At 39.3% G+C, this 25790-nt stretch overlaps 2 protein-coding genes across 2 annotated transcripts in view; one reads left to right on the top strand and one right to left on the bottom strand.

The window, feature by feature from the left end:
- Positions 1–5514, bottom strand: part of LOC137286355 (small subunit processome component 20 homolog) — a 94614-nt gene extending 89100 nt beyond the window's left edge. The window contains exons 1-6 of the mRNA XM_067818163.1: positions 5376–5514; positions 3848–3928; positions 3570–3636; positions 2974–3035; positions 2489–2559; positions 2008–2202 (exon numbers count right to left, since the gene is read on the bottom strand). Coding sequence (XP_067674264.1) covers positions 2008–2202; positions 2489–2559; positions 2974–3035; positions 3570–3636; positions 3848–3928; positions 5376–5417 — 518 coding nt within the window. The 5' untranslated portion in view covers positions 5418–5514. The remainder of the gene's footprint in view (positions 1–2007; positions 2203–2488; positions 2560–2973; positions 3036–3569; positions 3637–3847; positions 3929–5375) is intronic.
- Positions 5515–15865: 10351 nt separating this feature from the next.
- Positions 15866–22334, top strand: LOC137287306 (cutinase 1-like). The gene is made up of 8 exons (XM_067819544.1): positions 15866–15945; positions 17677–17787; positions 18339–18565; positions 19146–19271; positions 19404–19583; positions 20154–20196; positions 21075–21273; positions 21641–22334. Exons 1-7 carry the CDS (start codon positions 15891–15893, stop codon positions 21260–21262), a joined length of 930 nt encoding a protein of 309 aa, XP_067675645.1. The 5' UTR covers positions 15866–15890; the 3' UTR covers positions 21263–21273; positions 21641–22334.
- The last annotated feature ends 3456 nt before the right edge of the window (positions 22335–25790 follow it).

Raw genomic sequence — 25790 nt, forward strand, 5'->3', positions numbered from 1 at the left:
GATTACTCTGGCGGCCTTGTTCTGAATGCGCTGGAGATTGGAGATGACAGTAGTACCGGATAACAGGGCATTGCAATAGTCCAATCGGGAAGTAACAAAGGAGTTGATGATAGTTTTTGTTGTATCAGAGTCAATGTATTTACGGATTCTTCCTATGTTGGCGAGGTGATAGTTCGCTGAGCGGGCGATGTTGAGAGATTGCTTCCTGCTGGACATAAGATGGTCGAAGATAACACCAAGGTTCTTGACTTGGGCAGATGTTCTATCGTGACTTTGTCGACCTCTAAGTTGATGGATGGTAGTTTGGACAGCTGCTGTTTAGTCCCAATCACAATGAAATCTGTCTTGTCACCATTCAGCTTGAGTGAGTTACACAGCATCCATTCCTGTATCTCTGTGATACAACGTTCCAGTCTGGATACACCGATGGAGAGGCTGGCTGGTTTTATGGAGAGGTAGAGCTGTTGATCATCAGCATATCCATGGAACAATAGCAGGTGTTTTCTTACAATGGATCCCAGAGGTTAAATGTACATTGAAAATAGAGCCTAGAAAGAAGAATGTTGTGGTTTATAGAGTCAAATGCTGCCGACAGATCAAGCAGTACAAGTAGAACGACTTCCTGTCTGTCTAGCGATCGGAGAATATCATTTTGTACACATATTAGCGCTGTTTCTGTGGAATGGCTCTTCTTGTACGCCGATTGGTAGACCTCAGACAAGTCATGTTCAATGATGTGTTTAGAGAGTTGAGATAGGATAACCTTCTCTAGGATTTTTGAACGAAGGATAGGTTTGACACAGGGCGGAAGTTTCTGAAATCATTAGGATCAAGTGACGCCTTCTTAAGGACTGGTGTGACAGTGGCCTTTTTGAAATCATCAGGAACTGAGCCAGACTTTAAACACAAATTAACTAGAATACAAGTTGCAGAAATGACTGATTGATTTGAAGAGCCAAGTTGGAACGGGATCGAGTGAACAGGATTTGGGTGCGGCTGCCTGGATAACTTTACTAAGCTCGTCTTCAGTCACAGAATTGAAGTTGACCAGATTTTGTCCCATTAAACCTGTGTCGTGTTCCAGAGGATTTTTGTCTGGGCATCGTGATTCAATGTCCAGAACTATATTATTCACTTTCTCAATGAAGAAATCACAGAGTGCTTCAGCACGTTCAAAGGTCTATTGTTCTGATCTGCTGGTTGTCAGGTTACCTTTGGTGTCAGTAAGACTGCTTACAATGGAAAACAGTTGTTTGGAATCACCCTTGCTCTCTGTAACTTTCTGTCGAAAATGCAGTTGTTTGGCTTGTTTCAACAATGACGTCACCCTGTTACGACACATCTTGAATATCTGTCTGTGTATTTCGAGTCGGCTTTTCCGCCATGTCCTCTCAGCACGACGGCGTCCATGTTTAGCATGAGTGATATCATCGGTCATCCATGGTGACTCGGACCTAATCACAACTTTTGCTGTTTTCATAGGAGCATGCTTGTCCAATGTTTGCAACAAGGCGGAGTGAAAGGCTTCAGACACAGTGTTAACACTTCTTATGCCAACACATTCAAGTTCAGTGTCAGAGAGCAGAGCTCCATGCTCCTCAAAACAAGCATTAAGGTCTTTTTGGAACAGTACTCTGTCATGGCAACGGAGTAGCAGCATTAGCTGGTTGTTGGATTTGACACTTCTGCTTATGCTTCTGTTGTACTCGTTGATAGATCTTACTGCATCATCAAAGTAAACTTTCGACACCTTTCCTGTTTTTAAAGATATCACAGCCATCCTTCAAAGTAACAACAGTGCTATCCTTCCCACTTACCACTGTCATTCTTTCCACTTCTCACTTCCCAAACACAGTTGCACTCTGTTTCCACCCTAAACCCTTCCTCCATGGCTTTTCCTTCCTCCCATAGGCAAAACCCCAATTCTCAAACCCCTCGAAAATGCAGAGTTCTGCCAGGAATTCCCCACAAGTAGAGACTGAGTTAAAGCTACCATCAGCAACTTACCCATAAACCTTCTCGATGTCCTTGACCAGGTATCTCCAGAGGAACTTGAAGAGGTAGGCAAGGCAGGTGAACAGTTTCTCCAGGACATCCACATCCTTGGTGATAGAGTTGAGTAGCTGCACCAGGATGTAGAACATGTCGTGGAAGTGCTTGTAGAAGTCAGCCTGAAGATCTCGCGCCAGCTGCACCACCAAGCTGTAAACAGAGACAGGATAATGGTTGTACAGGCAAACTGAAGTAACCAACCATCATGACAGATTCACCACACCAACATATTTGTGACCAGGTACAAATGGAGGATGGCTTCAAATTGTAAAACTGTAAAACGTATCACAGCATTAAACAATGATGAAAAACTGCTAATTCTATATTTCACAGTGTTTGTGATGTTTATGCCCACAAAATGTTTAGAAATCACTGCAATTAATTTGATCAGATATCTCAGGCACTGTCAAATAAACAATCAAATCCGATATCTTACTCAAGTAACGGCTCATATGCCATTGTGTTGGGAATCAGCAAATGCCTCTTCAGAGCTTCAACAATGGATTCCTGAAAGGAAGTAACAGTGTCTTCAACACATAGCTTTGAATGTCAGACAGGATCAGTATCAGGGGGATGAAATATATGATATACTGACCACTGTCACATTCGCCTTTACCTCTGATGTTTTGTACACCTAGTTTACGGGTAGAATCTCTAACAAAAAAAACAGTGAGCTTTAAGCCACACTCAGCAATATTTCAGCTCTACAGTCTGTAAATAATCGAGTCTGGACCAAACAATCCAGTGATCAACTAAATGAGCATCAATCTACACAACTGGGATACAATGACATGTGAGTCAACCAAGTCAGTGACTTTGACCACCTTATCCTGTTAGTCACTTCTTGCGACACGCATGGGTAACAGAAGACCAGTTCTAATCCAGATATCCATTGCATACATCACTGCATAGAATACATACCTCATTGTGTACTAACTGGGGGAAAGTATGAACTTTTTCAGATATCTCTTGCTGAAAATTATCTGCAAACAAAAGAAATACTCTCAAGTGAACTGGAAATCAACATACCAATGACATCTTAGCAATGGTGACGTGTCAATGTTTGGATACTACTACTGCTGCTGCTGCTGCTCCTACTACTACTACTACTACTACTACTACTACTACTACTACTACTACTACTACTACTACTACTACTACTACTACTACTACTACTACTACAGGTAAAAAATAGACAGTAATGTAGAACTGATATCACTTGATTGAAGAAAATCAGTGTTTGTAACTATAAAGAACGACAAATTAGGTCATAGTTTGATTTGAAGGATTTCAGGAAATGTTTTCCAACACATGTTAAGGGTAGACTGCCTACCCAATGAGAGCTATGTCAGTTTACCATGGATATGTAACATAGTACATAGACTCTACAACAACGAGATGCTATATCCCGTCATGTCCCAGCCCTACCTTTATCTGCATTTTGGAAGATCTGCATTATGGTAGTGAACCTGTAATACAAGCAGTATATTTAACACTGTCTATCCACAAGGACTTACTGAAGTGTTCTGTACAGTTCATGTCACTCCAACTGAGTAGTGCCTCTCCAAAGTAGGTGGACTGATCCTGCAAATAGATTTTATTCCTTTAAATTTATCCTTCTAAACATGAATCAATGAAAACAGATAACAAACAAATAAAGACTCGTTTCTCAGCTTCTTTCCTTTGCACATTCCGTCATTTACATTAGTAAAACTTTGATGTTTTGTTAAGATGTTAGCAATCATACTAACCATATAGAAAATTGACTAGACACATCACTAGAAACAAACCTCACCTCAACATCATCATCATGGTGTCTGATTTTGTGAATGACATCAATGTTAACAGCAGCAATTCGTTCTGCAAATGTCTGAAACTAAAAGAACACACAATATCCCTGAACTGCAGTATGTAATAAGAATTGGATCCGGAACCAAAATATCAAAAGAATGTAAAAACTGTAACACTTTTGCTAATGATTACTATCTCCATGTTATCCTAAACTGTGGATGCTTGCTTTCAGAGAGGGATGTATTCTTCTCAACTCTAATAGATAATCTTGATGTTGAAATGTATGTCAAAATAGAGATGATGGAAGAGAATGACATGCTAGCATTCTTTCTAGGGGCCAATAACAGTGATATTGATGAAACAACACGGCATTTTACTATTATAGAGTTCTCAAAATATTTGTATAAACTAAAAGATATCCTCAATCACTTGTGGTAATAATCTAGCCAAGACCTGACGGTTGGTGACCTGTATATATTTGGAGAAATATTCCCATATCCTATGCTTGTACATATATGTATATATATATGCGTGTGTGTGTGTATGTACGCTTGTTGAATACTCTGTTACCTAGTTATATAATTGCATGACCATGTTTTCTGGATCTTCGGACCTATCTGGAGGAAATAAAGACATTCATTCATTCATTCATTCATTCGTTCTGCAAATGTCTGAAACTAAAAGAACACACAATATCCCTGAACATCCAGTAAAGAAATAATGGACAAATAAGATAAAAAACATACCAATACCTTGGATGTTTCATTACTTGGTTTAAATAGAATTTATTGAGAACTGATTGAATATTTCAAAACTGATTGTGAAATGTAATGGCATATATATTCATCATATAAGCAGCTGACTTCAGTTCCTTTTCAGTTCACATTGTGTTATGTGGCAATGTGCCAACTGTAATACATTGCACATTAATGAATACATGATGCCGTTTAGAAAGTAGTCAAATATAACAGATGGTATAGTTAGGATTTCACATTCTCAGTAAACTTGAGATTCTAAGCATCAGGCATCATTTTCCACTTTTACTACCTAACAAAAACATGCAAACATATATACAGCAATATAACAAGGTGATTCGTAACTTTACTGATTTACATACTAATTATGCTGACAGCGTTTGTGAAATTCAGGGTAAACTCATCATTAATCATGTTAGTTGGCATCAAATGTTGGTTAATCTAATGATACTACTATAATGATTACTGTCAGATGAGTCTGGCTCGCGCTTCACTGATTTCTTCTGCCTCTTTAATGCTTAAGGTTAATTCGGAGATAAAATCTAAGGGAGGGTTGGCCCTATCTTTCCGATAGCACCTGGGCAGAATATTATATTTGGGGTGTGATGCCCGTATCTACTGGTATCCTGTATATAATCTACTGCACGATGTCCTAAACATTCTACAGAGGGTGTTGCCTCCTCAGTGTTTACAAATTACATGAATATGGAAGGTTATGAACTGACCTAATGTTTTCGTCAAAAATTTCAGTTACAAAAATTATCAACCGCAACTTACTCTGAAGTCATTCTCAGACTGGTGGTGCGACGATTTAACCATTTTAACAATCCCTTCTATGTATTTCGCTCTATGTCAGTGTGTGTATACATTTCCAAAACACGTGTGGACGTTGCGGAAGGAACCTAGCGCCACCTATATCCGCATTTATCATTACCTCCCCTGATGTGATGCATTCTGAGTTTGAGATATGCTTTTATTACTTGCCCGTGGAAGATAATGCAGTGTAATATTTTCACTTGAATATTACACTAGTGTAATACCGCTTGACGTATGACGTCAGAATGGTTCAAAGTTGTGACGTCACAATGCTAATGTTGATGTCGCAATTTTACTAGACCTTGCTTGATTTGAAAGCTGAGAGTCCGCACACTGTAGGCAATTTCACCGCAGTTACTGTCAATTTATGTTGGCGAGTAATAAACAGAATGCTAAACTCGCTTCCGTGAAATACCATTTTTCATTAAACTTGTTTAAGATTTAGTATCAAACTCGCTTTCGCTCGTTTGATACCCAATCATTAACTCGTTTGATAAAAATGGTATTACACGGAAGGTCGTTTAGTATCCTCTATATATCTCAACGATGCTCCGATTGTTTCTGTCATGTTCGTCATTACGTTGTCAGTTGCAATCTTAATATTTTTCGTCAGTCACAACTTCTTTATGCCATTAATTCAAAATAGTTTACAAATTGTCCTGTCAAAAGATACAATGTACAGGAGAAATGCTTTAGAAAGCCGTCTATACTTACAACCTTCAGTTTAGGTGATTGTTTCAGCCAAAACTTTATTGCATGAAAGGTCATAAACCAGAGACCATATAATATTATATGGTCTCTACATAAACAAAGGAGATATGCATATGAACAAACGCATATATATAACCAACCAAACTTCAATCAACCATTGTAAGTACATAAAGCTGCTCAGGGGCGCCTGCAGTTTGTCAGCAGTGAGCGATAATGGCTTTACGTCGCGCAGAAATGGGCTTCATCCACAGTACGTATGTGGGGATCCGAACCCGGCTCGTCAGTGTGAAGGGTTAACAGTTAACCACTAGCCTACCCCATTCCCGCTCTGTGAGATAAATTATGTGGAAAAAAATTGTCAGTAATGCACTTTGTTACTTTTGAGATAAACACATGATGTGCACATATCTATTTCGTAAAAAATTTGTTCCACAATACTCGGTGCTGCCGACAGTGCACATGCACCGTATTGGAATAAAAACACCATCTACTTTTGTATGGCGGTGTATCAGACATCCTGAGGCCATACGTGCCAAGTCTGGGTCATTCAAGTGATCCCGCATCTATGTACAGATAACGGAACGTCTAGACAGATTGTTTACGTAAACCAGGGAGGCTATATATAGAGATATTGTAAATCATCCCTGCGTAAACAGAGTAGTGTACACGCACTAGGGTCGTTTTTCTTAATGAAATTATTCACAAAACGCAGTAAAACGCTCTTAAGTGTTGCGTAGTTTGACATTAACTTTTCAAGTGTAAAAAGTGAGATATTTCGACATTTTTAAGTAGAAACTTTTGAGAAGACCAAAGTGGTATATATATATATGTGTGTGTGTGTGCGCGTGCGTGCGTGCGTGCGTGTGTGTGTGTGTGTGTGTGTGTGTGTGTGAGGCGTGGCATGAAACATGACGTCTACCGTCCGGGAGACTATGCTTCTACGAAGAGGCGACTAATGGGATTGTGTGGTCAGGCTCGCTGACTTGATTGACCCACATGTCATCGGTTCCCAATTGTTCAGATCGATGCTCATGTTGTTGATCACTGGATTGTTTGGTCCAGATTCGATTATTTAAATACAACTGGGACACTGCTTAGTGCGGTGTAAATTCAACTCATTCATTCACTCATTCTACCACCGGACGCAACTGTAACAGACAGGGTTGTTGTACCACATTTCGATGACCATCCCCTGAACACTGGACCATCCTTCACGGGCAACACTGCTAGGCCTCATCGTGCACATGCTGTCGGGTATCCTGTTACGTCAAAGGAGATATCAGCTCTGTCAGGTCCACCAGGAGTCTACTTTCGCACAGCTCTAAGGTGATCATAAGTCACTGAGGTAGCCTTGGTGCAAAAGAATAGGACTTAAGGTTAATCTTAGTAAAAGTTGTTTCGTGAAAGCAGCCCCAGACCAGATATCAATCCCATAATGCAAGTTTGGGACGCAGAACATCTGAAGGAGGTTTTTGTTTTGGGTGGTTGTATGTTTTATTTATTTATTTATTTATTTATTTATTTATTTATTTATTTATTTATTTATTTATTTATTTATTTATTTATTTATTTATTTATTTATGTATTTATTTATTTATTTATTTATTTTGCTAACGATGACTTGTTTAGAAATACCCATGCATAAAAAGATACTCATTCAGACGTTTAGGCCCAATGAGGCAAAATGTTTTTAGCCAGTACATGTTGTACCGATGCCTGGTACTTTCGTACTTTCAAAGTGGCCTTATTTGAGTGTATTGTAGGTTTGAGGGCACCACTTGTGTATTTATCTGATCTTGGTAAATGCATGGCTCATGGGATGGGTTTATCGCATTGATATCACTCTAAGATAAACATACAGCTTACCATAAACCACTGTCTGTCACTCGTGAATGTTGTAAGACACTCGCTAAAGCTCGGAAATCACACAATTCATCAAGGGGCGTGGGGTCGTCTGGTGGAAAAGCGTTGGCTCGTCACACTGAAGGTCCGGGTTCGATTCCCCTCATGGGCAAAATGTGTGAAGCCCATATTGGTGTCACCCACCATTATCTTGCTGGAATATTACTGAAAACAGCGTAAAATCATACTCACTAACTCAAAAGTCATCCACACGGAATAAGGAACCTGTCATTCCTTATAGGCCGGACTCATGAAGTTCCGGGTGAAAATGTATGTTCAGCAAACCATGCTTGTCATATGATAACAGGGGATCGGGTGGTCAGGCTTGCGGACTCGATTGAAACATTTCATCCGTTCCCAATGGCCAAGCTCGATGCTCATGATGTTGATCCCTGGATTGTCTCGTCCAGACTCGATTATTTACAGACCGATGTCATTTAGCTGGAATATTGCTGCGTGCGGCGTAAATCTAAACTCACTCACTCATTGTAGGCCGGGGCGAGTGTTTACGAGTATTTAAGCCGTTTAAGTAATATTTCAGCAACATCACTAGGTACCAGACACCAGAGACCAGATGCCTTCCACCAGAAATGGGCTTCACACATTGTACCCACGTGGAGAATTGAACCTGGGTTTTGTGCGCGAAAACGTTTAATCGCTTTAACCTTTTTGCTACTGCGCTACTATGACTTGAGATATTAAACAGTTCATTGGTCAGCCACAGAGTGATGTGACCTTGGCCTGCTTTCACAAAGCATTAAGGTGATCGTAAGTCACTAAGGTAACCTTAGTGCAGTGTCAAAAAATGGGAGTTAAGGTTAACCTCAGTAAAGCTTGTTTCTTGAAAGGATCCCTAGCTGCTGTCCATGTTTATCTGTTTCACAAATGTAACCATTTATTTTCTGTTTGAACAGGTCATGAAGTTTTAATTGTGAGGTTAGACATTTGTCTCAGCAGACACGTATAATTTATTGTTCGAGTCATTTTGTTATACGGGTGTTATCAAGGTATGCTCAGTGCGAACAAGTCAAAATGGCCAACTGGTTGTATAACGCGAATGTGTGGGAGCACGTGTACTGGATACAGCCGGACATTCGACTCTGAGATAAATGTATATATAATATCATGAGTGTGGATGATGGACATAACAGTATAATCACGTAAAGATGATAACAATTTCAATGTGTTTGCATAACTTTACGTGGCAAACATTAGAAGATACTGCCGCCACGGACTATGACATGACCCTTGGCATGTTGCTTATGAATGGAAGAGTTCACTTTATTCGAAATATACATCTGTCATAATGTCGTACGACATTCGTAAAATCTTGTCAATTTTCCCTATGTTAAAGCGCACCAATGAAGCGCTTATTAAAAAATATATAAATAATATACAAAACAACGCCCATGGATATCGATTATAAAGTGAGTGAGATTATTTTTACGCTGCCCTCAGCAATATTCGACTTAAATGGCGGTGGTCTGTAGATAATCGAGTCTGGACCAGACAATCAAGTGGTCAACAGCATCAGCTTCGATCTGTTCATTGTGAATCCATGACATAGGTCAACTCATTCAACGAGCTTGGACACCCGATCCCGTTACGACAAGCATGAGTTACTGAAGGGCCGTTCTAACCCGGACCTTCACATGTCTACATATTAAAACATTCTGGTGTGAATGAGTGAATTTGGTTTTACACCCTTTTAGCAATATTCAAGCAAGATCACGGCGGAGACAACAAATTGGGCTTCGCGCATAATGCCCATTGATGGTCTATACAGACGGTAAGTTTCGTTTAGTAAGTGTACCGTATACTTCGTGGTGTAAGTAAACTGTGTTTTTCGTTACATAAGTAAACCGTATATTTCGTTATATAAGTAAACCGTATTTTTCGTTATATCGGTAATCGGTGTACTTTGTTACACATATAAACCGTATACTTGTGTACATGTATATAAGTGTCATAGACTAAATCATTTCAATAAGTTTCCTTAAAACTTCATTTATTCAAACAATCTATTTGTTTCAATATAAGTCCAAATTGCACCGAAATTCTATCCCCTTTGTCTATGTAATGTATTCAGCAAACATTCGGTGTATCCCCTCTTATCATAAACCCCCCTCCGGGCAGGACCCTTAATTCTCAAACGCTATCAATACATGTCAATTAACACCTCCCTACGTCGGCGAATCTTACGTATGTACATGTGCATGGGCCAGTGATCTTGCACAATGTGACGTAATGGCCCTGTGTATAAAAACCTGACTGATATGGTCAGTCGACAGACCAACCGGCGGGACCATCCAGCGAGACCAACCAGCAAGACCAACCATGGAGACTAGATCATCGACAGAAGTGGACGGATTGTGCGTCTAGTCGGGGTGTCGGCCAAGGCCGTCGCCCCACCTACGACTACGTCGACGATGAAGAATCGCCGTCGGACTTCTGAATGTGTGTAAGTGACAGAGCGGGTCTCCACATCGGGATCATTGGCCATCCAGTCCTGATGTGCGTTCTGTCACATGTCTACCACTGAATTTTGTCTACCGTGACTCTTGTCCACCATCCTAAACTACCACCCGAGAGCGACCACGACGATCGCTCTTGGACAGATGGTGGAGAATCCGGGTAGCGTGAGTTTGCTGTGACTCACGCACGATTCCCCTACCCTAACTCGCAGCAAAGCAACTGGTGGTTTAGAAATGGTGGTTGACAAGAGCAGGGTCAACGTCGGGCGCCATGTTGGCGGAAGAACGAAGACCTTAGACAGACAGCCGACCCGACGGTCATCAGCGAAACAGCAGCTCATAGCCGGCAAACCTCAGCACTTCCACTAAATCATCGAAAACAACAAGACCCAGCAAAGTCCATTTGTCAGTACAACAACCGTCAACGTCATGCGTCAAGATCAAGTCAGCAACTACTACTCCCTACTCTGTGTATGTGACAATACATGTGGACGTTTGTTCGAACTATCTCAAAGTTTTACTGTGTATACATTTCTCTCGGACGTTCTTGTACATCTCAGGTATGTCAATCTTATCCAACCATTGTTTTACATGTGTTTATATATGTCATATTTTTCATCCACTGAGTACGTATTGCAATCTGTACCTGATGTTATGAGACGTGCATCTCTATTAGGTGAAGTTTTTGAAGTCGGTTAGGCACTTACTCTACTATACATATTCTTGCATTTACACATTTAATGCAGATCAACGCTATCTGCGGGTCCCGAGTCGTCCCACTCAAATCAGACTCCCGGTTTCAAGGATTTTTCTATCAATTTGTACCTCTATAACTATTACTATAGACAATAGCTTATAACGAGCTATGCAATACTGTAATTATTCTTCGTGAAAACGTCTAAATCTTTTTATGTGGTAAAAGCAGTCGTTGAAGTATAATAAGCTATGTCCCTCCAAGCTTATTTGATGGAGACTGTTTATCCCGTCTACATCCTACTTCTTCGTTTTGCCAACGTGTTTTTGTGCTTAGTTATGATACCGGCGAAAATTTAGTATCCATGTGCATAATACTTTCTATGGTAACTGGCACACAATATACAATTCGCTGAAATATCTACGAGCCAATTTCACTTGAATTAATTTTTCATCAACTTTCGGTTTAGACTTTTGAAGTTGGTTAGGTTTATTTTTTTTCTCATGCCAATTCTACTTTTAGTGCAGATCACATCTACATCTGCTAGCCTTGTCGAGTCTAGGCTCACCAATATAAGACTCCCAATTTCAAAGATCTTACTGTTGTCATGAAAATATTACATTCAAATGCAAACGACGACGCATTACGCACATTCTGTTTTTGTTCCTGTAAGTCATACGTGTACTTATCAGTCTGGTATTCCGATTGTATGGTCGACCGTGAGCAGGATTTTGCCGCTCGGTGGAAACGTCCAATGTTTTATTTGTACGAGCTGGATAGCCGCTCACCTGTGTTTTTGTTAACGGCTGGAATCTCCGCTGACCTGTATTTTGTGTATAACCGTCCGGTATTGTTATTGTTATGTTTCGCCTGACTAATGTTGACAATTCGATTCATATATTACTTTGACGTTCCTGTATATCTTATCTAATGCCATTACGATTATGTGACTTATGATCAATGCCTCTACCAGATATTGTCAACGCGTCAACGTTTCATCCAATTCACTGTATACTTTTATATCCAATATTGTCACTATTCTTAAAAAGCGCTTTTGAGGACAAAAGCTCCACGACGCTCAGGGGTGTTGTCATAGACTAAATCATTTCAATAGGTTTCCTTAAAACTTCATTTATTCAAACAGTCTATTTGTTTCAATATAAGTCCAAAGTGAACCGAAATTCTATCCCCTTTGTCTATGTAATGTATTCAGCAAACATTCGGTGTATCCCCTCTTATCATAAACCCCCCTCCGGGCAGGACCCTTAATTCTCAAACGCTATCAATACATGTCAATTAACACCTCCCTACGTCGGCGAATCTTACGTATGTACATGTGCATGGGCCAGTGATCTTGCACAATGTGACGTAATGGCCCTGTGTATAAAAACCTGACTGATATGGTCAGTCGACAGACCAACCGGCGGGACCATCCAGCGAGACCAACCAGCAAGACCAACCATGGAGACTAGATCATCGACAGAAGTGGACGGATTGTGCGTCTAGTCGGGGTGTCGGCCAAGGCCGTCGCCCCACCTACGACTACGTCGACGATGAAGAATCGCCGTCGGACTTCTGAATGTGTGTAAGTGACAGAGCGGGTCTCCACATCGGGATCATTGGCCATTCAGTCCTGATGTGCGTTCTGTCACATGTCTACCACTGAATTTTGTCTACCGTGACTCTTGTCCACCATCCTAAACTACCACCCGAGAGCGACCACGACGATCGCTCTTGGACAGATGGTGGAGAAATATCCGGGTAGCGTGAGTTTGCTGTGACTCACGCACGATTCCCCTACCCTAACTCGCAGCAAAGCAACTGGTGGTTTAGAAATGGTGGTTGACAAGAGCAGGGTCAACGTCGGGCGCCATGTTGGCGGAAGAACGAAGACCTTAGACAGACAGCCGACCCGACGGTCATCAGCGAAACAGCAGCTCATAGCCGGCAAACCTCAGCACTTCCACTAAATCATCGAAAACAACAAGACCCAGCAAAGTCCATTTGTCAGTACAACAACCGTCAACGTCATGCGTCAAGATCAAGTCAGCAACTACTACTCCCTACTCTGTGTATGTGACAATACATGTGGACGTTTGTTCGAACTATCTCAAAGTTTTACTGTGTATACATTTCTCTCGGACGTTCTTGTACATCTCAGGTATGTCAATCTTATCCAACCATTGTTTTACATGTGTTTATATATGTCATATTTTTCATCCACTGAGTACGTATTGCAATCTGTACCTGATGTTATGAGACGTGCATCTCTATTAGGTGAAGTTTTTGAAGTCGGTTAGGCACTTACTCTACTATACATATTCTTGCATTTACACATTTAATGCAGATCAACGCTATCTGCGGGTCCCGAGTCGTCCCACTCAAATCAGACTCCCGGTTTCAAGGATTTTTCTATCAATTTGTACCTCTATAACTATTACTATAGACAATAGCTTATAACGAGCTATGCAATACTGTAATTATTCTTCGTGAAAACGTCTAAATCTTTTTATGTGGTAAAAGCAGTCGTTGAAGTATAATAAGCTATGTCCCTCCAAGCTTATTTGATGGAGACTGTTTATCCCGTCTACATCCTACTTCTTCGTTTTGCCAACGTGTTTTTGTGCTTAGTTATGATACCGGCGAAAATTTAGTATCCATGTGCATAATACTTTCTATGGTAACTGGCACACAATATACAATTCGCTGAAATATCTACGAGCCAATTTCACTTGAATTAATTTTTCATCAACTTTCGGTTTAGACTTTTGAAGTTGGTTAGGTTTATTTTTTTTCTCATGCCAATTCTACTTTTAGTGCAGATCACATCTACATCTGCTAGCCTTGTCGAGTCTAGGCTCACCAATATAAGACTCCCAATTTCAAAGATCTTACTGTTGTCATGAAAATATTACATTCAAATGCAAACGACGACGCATTACGCACATTCTGTTTTTGTTCCTGTAAGTCATACGTGTACTTATCAGTCTGGTATTCCGATTGTATGGTCGACCGTGAGCAGGATTTTGCCGCTCGGTGGAAACGTCCAATGTTTTATTTGTACGAGCTGGATAGCCGCTCACCTGTGTTTTTGTTAACGGCTGGAATCTCCGCTGACCTGTATTTTGTGTATAACCGTCCGGTATTGTTATTGTTATGTTTCGCCTGACTAATGTTGACAATTCGATTCATATATTACTTTGACGTTCCTGTATATCTTATCTAATGCCATTACGATTATGTGACTTATGATCAATGCCTCTACCAGATATTGTCAACGCGTCAACGTTTCATGCAGTTTACCGTATACTTGTACATCCAATATTGTCATTATTTTCAAAAGGTGCTTTTGAGGACAAAAGCTCCACGACGTTCAGGGGTGTTGTCATAGACTAAATCATTTCAATAAGTTTCCTTAAAACTTCATTTATTCAAACAATCTATTTGTTTCAATATAAGTCCAAATTGCACCGAAATTCTATCCCCTTTGTCTATGTAATGTATTCAGCAAACATTCGGTGTATCCCCTCTTATCATAAACCCCCCTCCGGGCAGGACCCTTAATTCTCAAACGCTATCAATACATGTCAATTAACACCTCCCTACGTCGGCGAATCTTACGTATGTACATGTGCATGGGCCAGTGATCTTGCACAATGTGACGTAATGGCCCTGTGTATAAAAACCTGACTGATATGGTCAGTCGACAGACCAACCGGCGGGACCATCCAGCGAGACCAACCAGCAAGACCAACCATGGAGACTAGATCATCGACAGAAGTGGACGGATTGTGCGTCTAGTCGGGGTGTCGGCCAAGGCCGTCGCCCCACCTACGACTACGTCGACGATGAAGAATCGCCGTCGGACTTCTGAATGTGTGTAAGTGACAGAGCGGGTCTCCACATCGGGATCATTGGCCATTCAGTCCTGATGTGCGTTCTGTCACATGTCTACCACTGAATTTTGTCTACCGTGACTCTTGTCCACCATCCTAAACTACCACCCGAGAGCGACCACGACGATCGCTCTTGGACATAAGTATATCAATATAGGTTGCGTGATCTTCATATATTTTTCAAAGGTTAACGAATTATGTTTATTATTCGACATCAACCTGATCTGCATTATGATATTTGGGACGTGAAATATAAATCAAGAAAAAAGCAAAGAAATAACTCAACGCACTGGATTTGGAATGCAAAATCCACACTATCAAGAAGCAAACACATTGGGTCTCAGGGTCAAACTCTTGCCGTTCGAACCAAAGACCAATGGACAGCGTCGACCACTTGGCCACTAAAACAATTATACGTGTATGTTCTGACGAATAAATGAGGGACAAAGGTTGAAGCATTATTTCCAACCCTACCTTTGTAGCATTTGAGTGTTTGGTTTCGTAATTTTTTTAAATGTTTGTGTATACGTTTTTTGCCTGGTAGTTTTGTTATTGTAGTGCACTGTTATCAGTATCTTTTACTGCACCATCGAAAAATGGTTATTTGCGAAGTAAACATCGTGCGGTCAACGGCGTGGCACCTCGTGTTCTCGGTCGGTGGATATATACTAAAGGCGTGATATCGTCAACAGCTTGGACCTATGTCACTCTCAGATAACTGAGACACCAGTTCACATCTATAAAACTAGCATCCTGTTCTTAGATTACATTCATCAGCGGAAACCTACCACACATCAACATGCGCTGGACAAATATCTTGTGTCTTTTCTACTCTGGGTATATAATTCACGAGGGTAAGTTAGTTGCTTGTGAAGTTCGTGTTGTTTATTATCGGTAGGCGTTCGTAAGAAAGCAAGAAAACAGAGAGGAGAGACTTTGGGTTTGCATCCATTTCTTTTAGTACTTCTCTTTCTGTCTTGTGATTACAGGTGTATATTTTTTAAGCGGGAATAACTGGGTAAATATGGGAATAGTCTTATTGTAATGACGCTTGTTAATTTATTTAATTATCATTAAATAAATGATTCATATTTAAGTCTAATTTTAAATAGGTTCCACTTTCATGCCAACATTTTAACTAATTTATGATAATCTGAACTATTCGACTGGAAAAAAAATCTTACAAAAAATTAAGGAGAAAATCTTCATTATTTACGATTCGTTTAAACGTATATACGATCCTGAACGTGGAAATGGACTTGAGGTCAAATGTATGTTTCTTTTTACATATAGGTATTCCATTTATTAATCCTATTAATGCATTTCTTATTAGAGTGCAACTTACACTGTATAACATGCAACTTACACCACATAACATGCAACTTACACCACATAACATGCAACTTACACCACATAACATGCAACTTACACCGTATAACATGCAACTTACACCGTATAACATGCAACTTACACCACATAACATGCAACTTACACCACATAACATGCAACGTACACCACATAACATGCAACTTACACCACATAACATGCAACTTACACCACATAACATGCAACTTACACCGTATAACATGCAACTTACACCGTATAACATGCAACTTACACCGTATAACATGCAACTTACACCACATAACATGCAACTTACACCACATAACATGCAACTTACACCACATAACATGCAACTTACACCACATAACATGCAACTTACACCGTATAACATGCAACTTACACCGTATAACATGCAACTTACACCATGTAACATTGGTTCTATCAATCTGGGAACTAGTGCTATGGACACGGGGGTCAGTCCACCCGGTTCGAATTTGAGACATAAATCGTTTGATTTTGTGAGAGAAATTAAGAGAATTTTCCTTGGAAATAGTACATCAAGACCTAGGCCTGTTGAAAGGAAAAACACCCATAAGTGTCTCGTGATAAATATTAAAGATGATGTTTGTTGACTGGAGTCCCATATTCATTCATTCATTCATTCATTCATTCATTCATTCATTCATTCATTCATTCATTCATTCATTCATTCATTCCTACATCACACCCATGACATTCTGGAAGAAGTATGCATTCAGAAGCGTTCACATCCTATAAGATGTATGTCCATAAAATCGCATATAATCTTTTTCACCATCTGTCTATACTGGAAAACATAATTGTGCTCCTGAGCAATAAAAACGTCCCTTCAAGATCAAATGGTTTCTGTCTTTAATGTATGTTATAGTTCATATATAACAGCGAGGGGCGGTGGGGTAGCCTCGTGGATAAAGCGTTCGCTCGTTACGTCGCAGACTCGGGTTCGATTCCCAACATGGTGTGGATTTCATTTCCAGTATTCCCCGTAAAGATTTTGCTGAAATAACACTAAAAGCGATATAAAACTATACTCAATTACTCACTCATATAACAGGGAACATTTGCTGGTCTAATTTGTCATAGGAGTTGAAGTTACAAGGGTAAGTAATGGCTTTCTATAGATTTATTTGTTACAACCTAATTGAATGCAACATGTGGAGGCATGACATTATAAAGGTATCTATCCTGTACGGTTGTTGCAGGTGCTTGTAGTGGGTACCAAGACAAGGGCAACCCATATCATGACGGACCCCTGGAAACACAAGAGCAGACAATTGAAACTTCACAAGAAAATTCACCGTTACATGCAAAAGGTATAGTTCCTCTTGTGAGAACGTACGTCCGTACGTGTTTATACCTCTCATGTCATGTCCTTGACTGTGTTGATTGTTCCACGGGATGAATATTTCTCTGTTAAAATGGTAAACGATATTTTTAGTATAGTTGATTATCATTTAATTATTGAGGTTTTTAAAAAAAATACTTACCCGATTGATAAATTCTGATTGATAAAATTTGTAGATAGATATTTTTTAATGATTGGAAGTTTAAATCAGTACTTTGGATTGTTTGTGACTGTGCCTCAAAGGTGGGGATAAAGTATTGTTAAATCATTGTCTTCCTGACAGGGTACATTAGTCCCGAAATGTTTTATATTGTACTGTTGTTTCTAGTAATGTATTTTTATGACAACGTACAACTTAACAAATTAACATATGTGATAGTCTAGTATTTTTACTGGCCACTGATAGCAGGCTGTTATTAATTTTAATATTGATATAGATTAAATTGTTCTCGTCACGATGTGGTTGGGATATTGCCGATGTGACATTAACTCACTCACTCACTCACTCCTTTACGTCAGTGTTCGCCCCAGCGGTAAAGGGAGACTACTCCGCCGTGTTTTTCGTGGGAGGCCTCAATGGTTATGTACCTGTAGAAGCATATCAGATCGTCCAACAGAAGATCGCCTCCCATGGTTTTGTTGTAATTGGCGTCGACTACAAATATCCCATCCTGCGAAATTCATCGCTTGAAGAAAATGAAAAACTTGATCAGGACCTGAATAAGTTTTTCGACGAATTGACCTGGGTTTGTATCAGTTTGTTCAATTCCTTTGGTAGTGGTTATCTCCCCTTATTTTCAGATCATAACACACTCACACACCATTCGTAACTACTCGTGGGATTGACGTCGTAAGTGTCTTGCAGGTCACGGAAAGAAACGAGTAGTTACGAATGACAGCTGCTGTCTTCATTGCAGTAAAGCGCATGCACAGACTCCACCAGAATCCCTTCATGTTGATGCGTGACACACTCGGTTGACTGCCCACCAATAAATAATTAATTTTAGGTCACTTTTATCAAAAATGTGTCTGTAATTATTTTCTTGGTCTAAACACGTCAAATGACGTACTTCCGCCACTCTCACGATCTTCCTCCTCGATTTTGCAGGAGGCCCTCGATCTTTACAGTCGAGTGTACGCATGCATGCGAAAGACGGGCCGTTCCATTACGAAACTCATCGCTCGTGCGAACCACTTTGTGCAAAACGAACGCCCCCTATATGAATCACGATTTTGCCAATAAACGTTACGTCCTTTTTTTATAAAAATATTTTCTCAGATTAATTTGCGAAATATATGCAGATACTTAATCTGGTATGTTTTCAGCTGAAATCACACCTCTCAAACTTAACGCAAGTGAATATCCTATGGAACCAGACATCGCTCATGTGTCATTCCTCCGGATGTGACGTCACGATTCGGATGATAAGGATGAACAGCACCCTGTTTCGGGTTGGTTGGCCTTTCCTGGCACCCTTAATTTCACATCTTACACGAAAATGCAATTAAAACAAAATTTAAGAAAGTTCGATATAAATGAATGCCTGTACAACGAAATCTTACTTTATGGTGAATATTCCTCAGGGGACAGTGTTTCTAGAGCCGATGAGTCTGGATGTTAAACCTGTCAACGTAACGCTCCCGGCTTTGATGTACGGTACCCAGCTATCGGAGGAAGGGGCTCTCAAGTGCTGTATCCCGGGATTTGATTACAAAAAGTTCTTCGACATTTGGCAATGCCCGAAGATTAAAATGGAAGTGGCGGTAAGAATTTTTCTGAAATATTCTGACGTTTAAAAAAATGGTGACAGTTTATGTTCGGGGATTGTTTAAATATATATTTTGAAAACGCCAGTATTCTGATACACATTTACCTGTAGCTAACACTCGACAACGTAGTTACGTTTTTACATGTGAGTGAGTTAGTTTAGTTTCAGTCCGCACTCAGCAATAGTTCAGCTATATCAGTATATGGCGGCGATCTGTAAATATTCTAGACCAGACAATCCAATGACTGACATCATGGATTCGGTGACGTACATCAGCCTAGAAATATCTCGAAGTTGGTGGTGCATTATTGTAGATTTTATGGGTGAATATTAGCTGTCCTTCGCAGCTGCGGTCGCTATCTTTGTTGAGTCTGGCAAGCTTGATTGTAACGACGGCTTAGCTGATTGGCTACGCTGAGAATGTGGAAACAGCCAAGGTAGGTAATAAAATCTTCGGGCCGATCTATAGATGCGTCCAGGGTACAGTGGAGATTTATCGGAACGTATTACCCGTAGATACCGAGGATGTGGCCAATCATACCACCTGTATTCTATGTCGTTTCAGGATTTTGGGCATTGTGACATTCTGGACCACTTACCTTGGGAAGGTAGGTTCATCAGGGGTGTTAAAATTAATCATTCATTCTTTGACATTTCATTTATATTCCAGTAGACTGTCTATGAGATAAGCTGATATCAAACTTTGTGTTAGTATAAAATAATGGCCTTTTAACTTTGCTCCATATAATTATAATAAATAGTTTGATTTGTAATGATTTTATTGGCATCTCTATATATTCTACCTATATTTCTTTTGAATCACGATTTGGCTTAGAATTGTATATCAAAGAACTCACTTTTTCAAAATTCAGAAGTTTGATGTTTTCCACATCCTTTCAGATGTTATGTTTTTAGATGCTTCGATTGAAACTGGCAGACGTGTTAAAGAAACTATAGTTGATATGTTTCCTTTTATGCAAAAGACAGCATACCAATACCTTTTTCTATGAGTATTATGAGTATGTAACGTATACAAATATCTCAGGTCTCAATTCTTGCATCTATATTTACCAAAGAAATACTATTTAAATCCTGATAAACATGACTTTAACGTGTTGCTACCATGTAAATCCAGGAACTATAAAAAAACAACGTGTTTGTATATACAGCTATGCGATGTACACCGTCATTTGTACATATTGTAAGATAACGGACCCGTATGTCATATGATTTTATTGCGCATTGTATAAACTGTCATAATCAATTGTAAACGTAGAATGGGCTGTGACCTCCACTACAAGAATTAATTGAAGCATTATGTGATGTTCATGTGAAGTCATTGCTTACTTAAAGCCTGTTATAACATATTGTAACATAACGGACCCGTATGTCATATGATTTTATTGCGCAATGTATAAACTCTCATAATCAATTGTAAACGTAGAATGGGCTGTGAATTAATTGAATGATTGACTTACTTCAAAAGGTTGCCATACCATCCACTTCTGCAAAACTACAAACGACACGAGGCTGGTGGAGTATCGCCAGTTTGTACAGGGGGTGGTGTCAGCCTTCAACATTGGATACACACAGGGCTGGACACCCGCTCTCACCTATATCGAAAACCGGACAAATGTCCCATTGAAACTGTTGGACTTCGACGTACAGCTGTAGCTTTTAAACAGGTAAGATGATGTAGGTCCTAATGTGCGGATGGCAGTAAGAGTTAACCCGGCCCTTAAAGACAAAGAAGATAAAGAAGATGCAGTTATTTTCGTATATGATTATTATCAATTACGCCATCGAGACTAAACATGACTAAAAGTCGATGACATTCATTGAGACACAGATCTTTGTACCTCTTTGTATGCAGGACGGCGGGTACCCAGCTAGTACGCCGAACTCCGGGGTTCGATTTCTCACATGGGTTCAATGCTCATTATTGGCGTTCCTGTTGTCAATTTTAAGACACGAGAAAATAAGTATTGATTGGAAATGCAAGAGAAATTGTATAGCATTCATCAATAGTATTTCTTGGCATTATTGCTTCAGTGCTGACAAGACCATCATGTATGTGGAGACTTGGAATTGGAGAAAAGAGTTTGATTGGGGAGAAGAGAGGAGACCATGCATTTGTGGTGAAACTGCTCAACTGATACATCTCTGGACCATATTCCTAAGAGTTTCAGTCCTGAATCAGGATTAGGGGAATAAAGATGGATAACTGCATTGTAGATTCAGGAACAGGGGCTTGTATTGCCGAAAAAAAAACATCCTGGGTCCAACAAGCCTACAGTGACATCCATATACATTTTTTATTTTTATATTTTCAGCGATACAAGCCCCTGTGGATTCAGGAATTGATATTTACTATTATATGTGAAATCAGAGGTATATGACGAAAGTGTAATAGCATTGCGTAAGGTTTTAAATATAAGCCATGACTGTGTTATTAAGATTTAAAAAAATACACACCGTGTTGGAAAATCACAAGTAGATAACGTGATTACATACCTCTGAATGACTTTAATTAACCAATTACAATACCGGACTTTAGTCATGGTAGAGTGACGTTTTAGTCAAGTCAGGTTTAGACGGATTTCACGCCAGCTGGACCAACGACTTCAACTAAAAAAAAGATTGCACCATTTGAATTCATGTTTCACGTTACCATCACTGAGTTAACCCCATTCTGTATGTAGGATGTGTTCATGAATTCATTCCCAAATGTATACCAATACAATTTTAACTTTTTTTGTCATCAGTGAGTGAGCTTAGCTTAGAATTAGGCAGCACATTTTGTACCCATGTAGAGAATTTAACCGTCTCTTCCGAGTGACCAGCAAAGCTTTTACCCCACCGCCCCGAGCATTAAGTGGCCTTCATGTTAAATCATTGTTTACTGCCTGTATCTTGAGCATGATGTCTGTTACAAGTTTTAAAAATAGGGTTCAGTGAAGAATTGTGTTTAAATGTGTTCCTATCAACACACACTGGAATTAAATATAAAAATGTAATTGATTTTTACTTGGGTTCCTTATTCGTTTGGCTAAAGCGTTGGTTCTTCATGCTAAAGACACTGGTTGGATTCCCAATATGGGTACAATGTGTTAAGCCTATTTCTGATGCGCCCCATCGTGATATTGCTGAAAGCTGCGTAAAACCAAACTCACCCACTCTCCATCAGTTATGATATTATTCATCATATTATTGTATACTGTAACACAACAATGCAAAAGTCAGGAACATAGAACTTTTGCACCTCAGGATTTGGTGCTGCACACATATCACAGTGTTCTGTACATTCTTTACACTATATGGTCACGATATGGCTGAAATTTTGCCGATATGGCGTTAAATATTAACTCACTCACTCTTTACACTTTAGTCTTCTCTTTACATACTTGATGCAGTTCTGTTGACGGCATTTTCTGTGGCATGTAACAGAGCTTCTGCTGTGCTGTGTTGTGCAAGGCGGGATAGTAAGAGCCAGGTGCTTGGGCACTCAGGTTGTTTGATATGCCTAGCCTAAAAAACTTGTAGCCAATCAGTCTTAATCTCTGGACACATGACACACAATGTGAAATTAAGATCAGAATGAACCACCTCACTCCCTTAGTGATGACAATATTCCATCAAGGGACATAATTCACATGGACCTCAACTACATAGAATTTTACTAACAAACCCTCAACAAAACCTTTTATGAGCTTTGTATATCTGATTGCATACAACCACAATGTTTATTAAATAACCCAAGTCACCAATGAAAGCTATTAAACATATTTGTGGAGTTTAACAGTTTATAATCTTTACTTGCATAATTGTATAACTACATACACACCTTCCACAGATAGCAGTAAAACGTGATGTCACAGTTGACGTCCTGAAGGAGAATAAGTGACATATGCGATAGGGTTGAGTATATCAATTGAGGCTGAGTGTTGTGAGATATGTAATCTCGTGGTCCGTGTTTCCTTTGCCTAAGACTGGCCATCGAGCCGCAAAGACAGATACATGTATTGTACCTTGGCTCTACCGTTATAAAATATTGGTATAACTTTGCTCAATTTTCTCGTGTTAATAGTTGTGATGACAGAAATCGTCAGATTAGGTTGCATTGTCATGGATTCTATTTTCGTTTTTATACAATCGATAGTATTACAGTATGCAGTTTTGTCTTTGAATAACGAAGGAAGGTTTTGGGTTAAACCATAAAGATAATCACAATGTTCTTTACCCAATCTCATTCTCATTCTTACCGGCTCTCAGAAAAAAATATTGCAATATGTATCGTTCGAAAAGCGTTTTTGTCGTGTACCGGTTATACCTTGCAGCTCTAGTATGTACGAGTTTAGTGACTCAACAAAGAGTTGTAGACAGGGGCAACGTGTAAACGTGTTGGAATGTCACATACCCTCACCGCAGCCATGAAATCCACGCATCAATCAACGATGCAAAGATTTTCTGACAGATTTTCAGTACCAGAATGATTCACCCATTATCACATATATGATTAGAACAACCATTAGCAAATACAGTAAGGAATCCAGAGCATTGACAATTACCTAGACCCCTAAAAACTGAAGAGTACCTAATAAATAAATAACAAAAGAAAAAGAAGCGTCTAGCTTATCTGACAAAACAGCCCACATTCAGAAGATCACCTTTGATACCAGGTCAGTACATTATCATCTCAAGACAGACTGCAGGAAATTCAAATACAGCTAAAAGTGAATATTGTGAGTGAAAATCATTTTTGATATTCCATTTGAACTGTATATACACAACTAATTTCTTGGTTGATCATAAATAAAGTAAATCCATTTAATAATAAAAGTACTGTAAATTAATACTTAAGCGGAACAAAACAGTTGTTTTGCATGTATACAGATATGTATAAACATATAGAGTATAATTCAGAACATTATGCACCGATGTTATAATTTCGAACAAAGGGACGTTTATAAAACAAATGTGGTCAAACGTAGCACGAAACAATACCATTTCATAAAAAACTAGAGATTACATAAATGAAGGCATTAAGACAGGCTAACTACGGTACTGATAAATGGTGAAAGCTCATTTCATTTCCATCCAATGCTTCATTGACGAAGCTTCCCAAATGCTGCAAGGAAGCTCGTATAAGGGGAGGCTACTCTTGGCATCTTGGAAATACTTAAGTCCAGTGCTTCTCTGAAATCTCCTATCGAATGTCCACATCCCCTACCAAACACTCTAAATGAATTTAATGAATGTGTGTCTTATTTCACACAGTCAAACTTTGATTAAAATCTAGGAATATATTTTCTATTTCCTAGCAGAATTGGATGAAAACATGTAAGGTGATAGTATCTATTTTAGCACGTGTAGTCGCAAAATACATTTCAGGAAAAGACATGTTACTGACGCCTTCCTTGATATTGAAACACGACACATCTGCAATATATCGAAGGCCTACATGACCTATGAATGTCGTCAACACATTAAGCATATGTTGATTGTATCTGAGCATTTTTTGCATATCTTTGTAGGTACAGCGTTTACAATTAGGACATGACATACTGTGTTGGGAAATAACCATTATGTAACGAAATTATAATAGCTCTAAATTTTCATCTCCATTCTACCATAACCACGATTTAAATTTTTTTTAAAAGTCATTCTGTGTTGGGAAATCAGAGGTATATAAACGTGATTAAATAGAATTGTAGCTTGTATATTGTCACTGTTCCTTCATGGAAGGCTGTGCAATAAATATCTTATCTCTCTTATCTATTAAGCCGACATGCCGTGATGTAATCCTCATGGGAAAGTAAACACTAGAAAATTGGATTCAAATGAAAAAAAACCAAAACATTATCAATATTTTACCAGGTTGGAAATAGTCTCGGTGACGCTTCAAAAGCATGCAATCACCAGCACATAAAGACAGACGTGAGACCTATCGCGACTTAAACTCTCCATCATCGGTATGTATTTTCTTTAGTTTACTTATGCAAATTAATAAAATGAGTCAACAGCTTGTGTGATAATTGTTCAAATAAATATATGTTTCATATCATGATCACGAAAGTAATTCCTAGATATTCTTCATGCACGGCCGTAGGGACCCGATTTTCTCCAGTATTCGCTGGTAGCCCCAAAGAGATTATAGGTAATCAATCAGCGACGTGCTAATCAATCTGGCTATGTCTTTCGG

The sequence above is a fragment of the Haliotis asinina genome, chromosome 6, assembly GCF_037392515.1.
Source record: "Haliotis asinina isolate JCU_RB_2024 chromosome 6, JCU_Hal_asi_v2, whole genome shotgun sequence".
Lineage (NCBI taxonomy): Eukaryota > Metazoa > Mollusca > Gastropoda > Lepetellida > Haliotidae > Haliotis > Haliotis asinina.

Coding starts and splice junctions, on each gene's coding strand:
- LOC137287306 (XM_067819544.1), top strand. CDS start 15,891: ATGCGCTGGACAAATATCTTGTGTCTTTTCTACTCTGGGTATATAATT. Junction 15,946..17,676: donor TGGGTATATAATTCACGAGG/GTAAGTTAGTTG, acceptor CGGTTGTTGCAG/GTGCTTGTAGTGGGTACCAA. Junction 18,566..19,145: donor TTTTCGACGAATTGACCTGG/GTTTGTATCAGT, acceptor GTATGTTTTCAG/CTGAAATCACACCTCTCAAA.